Source organism: Trypanosoma cruzi, genomic scaffold, assembly GCF_000209065.1.
Source record: "Trypanosoma cruzi strain CL Brener 1047053516291 genomic scaffold, whole genome shotgun sequence".
In the NCBI taxonomy this organism is placed as follows: domain Eukaryota; phylum Euglenozoa; class Kinetoplastea; order Trypanosomatida; family Trypanosomatidae; genus Trypanosoma; species Trypanosoma cruzi.
In genome coordinates this window covers 1-2607 of record NW_001849359.1, presented here as the reverse complement: position 1 = coordinate 2607, position 2607 = coordinate 1, and the positions used below count along the sequence as shown (strand labels likewise).

The following is a 2607-nucleotide window of genomic DNA, read 5'->3' as shown; positions in this document are numbered from 1 at the left end:
TCATCGAGAATATAATCGTTAGCGAATCATCGAGCCCACGGAAAAGGCAGTGGGCTGCCATCATCACAAATGCATTGTTTTGTGGATGGGGAGCCGTTATCATTCCAGACTCCGGCGACGTTAAAACTGCCGGAGGAAAATGGAAGAGGAAGCGTTTTCTTATCATGCACGCGGAGGCATGCGCGGTACGCTTGGCCTTATCGGCCTTTTCCGCCATCTTGCCATCCACCATGGACATTTGGGTGGACAACACCTCGCTGCGAGGAGCGGCGAATAAAGGCAGATCAAAATCACACGCCATGACGTGGGAGCTGCAACGGATATACGAGTTTGTTGACTCTCGCGGAATACAGGTATCCTTTGCCTACGTACGGTCTGCGGAGGACCCCGCAGACGGCATATCACGCGGTCGTGTGTTTACACTTCAGGACTTGGCGAAAGGGAAGCGGCGGTGTCTTTTGGCTGGAGGACCCCAAAGTCTGCCACTTCGTAAGTAATAAATAAATAAATATTCCATCGGAATGGAGTGAGCGGGCCACAATTGAGGCTAACGTATGATATAATATATATATGCACTTACTTGCTGCTAAACTTTGGGAATGTGGTGAATCCACTCTTATTCCATTTATTCATTTCTTATTCCTATCTGGTTTGGTTTCTATTATCGATAAACTCATGATCCGGCCGGCTGCCTGGAAGATTATTCTAATTTATTTATCGATCTATCTATCTATGTGTGCTTATATATTTCCTCTGAAAGGATTCTTTTCTGTAGAAATGCCCTTGCGAGCAATTGCCAATTTTTTTTTCCATTGATTACTGCTTTACATTTTTTTATTATTGTTTTTCGTGTCTAACTCTGCCGCCGGGTTTTATCACAGGAAAAGAAAAGGGCTCAAACGGATGGAGACCCCTATGGTGGTGCTGCCTTTTGTTGTTTGCGCCCAATAGGCCAATAAAGAAAGAAGATTTGGCCATTACGACAGGGTGCTGATTGAGGTACTGTTTCTTGCGGTTGTTTTTTGCGGTGGTGATGGGGGAGGTGATTGGGGAAACACTGGGCACAAAATGTGACTTGAAATCCTGAACTGCGTTTTCAGAATGTCTGGGTGGCTGTCGCCCTGAGCTATAACAATTTCCTGTAATTAAGAATAGCTACCTTTTATTTTTGTGCCTGCGACGTCTTTATGCTGAACTGAAGTCTCTTTTCTTATTCGCGGGTGTCGATAGGACAGTTTAAAATATGTTTGTTGTTTTCGGGCATGTAGGATGTCTGGTGACTGTGCTTTTTTTGGGAGTTTACATGAGAGGAGTGGGGATTGAGCAGTGCGGGGTGTGTGGTGAGTGCCGCGGGCTTGTTGGTCCGCGATTTGGGTGCCCTCCAAAATTCATGGCATTTTGGACTCAACGAACACTTTTATTCTTTATGGAATCATGTGGTATTACAGATGGCACCCTGGACTGTTGTGTTCCGCCATCCTTTTTTTTTTTACTGGATGTATGAGAGCTTTGCATGATGCGGCGAGAACTGCGTTTGTTACTGTGCCATTGGCCTCTTTTTTTCTTTTAGCCGTTTTTACTTTTGTTGCCTATTTCATTACTGGTCATGTTGGGACTCCTGCGTGCTCCGTGCCTCCACTTCACTCACCAAATGGAGGTGCATGGCCATTGCGCTGGAAGGAGTCTTTTTTTTTTTCACATCCACGGAGAACCATCATTGAGCACATTTTTCTTTTGTACTTCTTTTGCTTTCTTTCAGGAGATGCTCCCTTGGCTTTGCCTCCAACGGGATATGCGCAGAGTTACACGCGCTTTAGAAACCGAAGCCACGAGCCTTTTTGGAAAGGGTGCTTTATCTCTTTTCCAACATTAAATTTGTTGTCCATGTTGATGTTTTTGGTGGCGGGAGGGTGGAGCCCCTACTTGGCGACGATCCCACGTATGGTTTGGTGGTGGTCCGACCAGGGCGGACTATATCCACTGCGTCGGGGAAAGGCTTCTGGTGGATCGAACGACACGGCGGCTGGGGGAAATAATAACGGGACGGTCGCTATCCCGTTGATGGTGGTCCCGCTGATGCTCGATCTGATGGAATTTCGGAGGATGATGTGCAACATCAGTGTGCCCATCCGGCTGTTGGTTTTGGTGCAGAACGGGCGGGAGGCGATGCTGTCGTTGTGCCTGCAGGAACTCGAGAGGGTCTATGGGTGGTCCGGACGCCTGGTTGTGAGTCGTCACCCGGAAAACATCGGGTACAGCGCTGCGGTGAACATCGGGTTACGACTTGCACTCTCGCTGCCGCGCGAGGAAGTGCCTTTTGTTTTTGTGGCAAACAGCGACGTAATGTTTTCACCCGATCTTCTTCCCAACCCTCTACGCGATGTGCATGAAATGACGAGGCATGATGCCGCTCGCATGGATGAGTTGGCGGCGGAAGTGGCGAATGAGCCGAGCGAGTACAGTCCCGTTTTGCGACGGGGCTTGAGGGTGCTGCGCTCCACGGTGAATGATGACCGATTGTCGACGTCTGCGCTGCTGCCTGACCGCGTTCGTTATGCTTCTGTGAAGAAGCGTGAAAAGGCATTTTCGAAACATTACGGGCACTTC

The 2607-nt window shown here is 48.5% G+C and overlaps 1 protein-coding gene across 1 annotated transcript, besides 3 other annotated features; it reads left to right on the top strand.

Moving 5' to 3' along the window:
• Positions 1 to 503: part of a mobile genetic element that runs on past the window's edge.
• Positions 1 to 2607: part of a sequence feature (areas not merged during assembly with more than two copies in the genome that could not be assigned to a particular haplotype) that runs on past the window's edge.
• Positions 446 to 510: a mobile genetic element.
• Tc00.1047053507643.15 (beta galactofuranosyl glycosyltransferase, putative) lies at positions 1435 to 2607 on the top strand (the record flags this gene model as incomplete). Its single annotated transcript, XM_809492.1, has 1 exon — positions 1435 to 2607. A coding segment is annotated over one exon (1173 nt), but the record flags the coding sequence as incomplete, so codon positions are not given.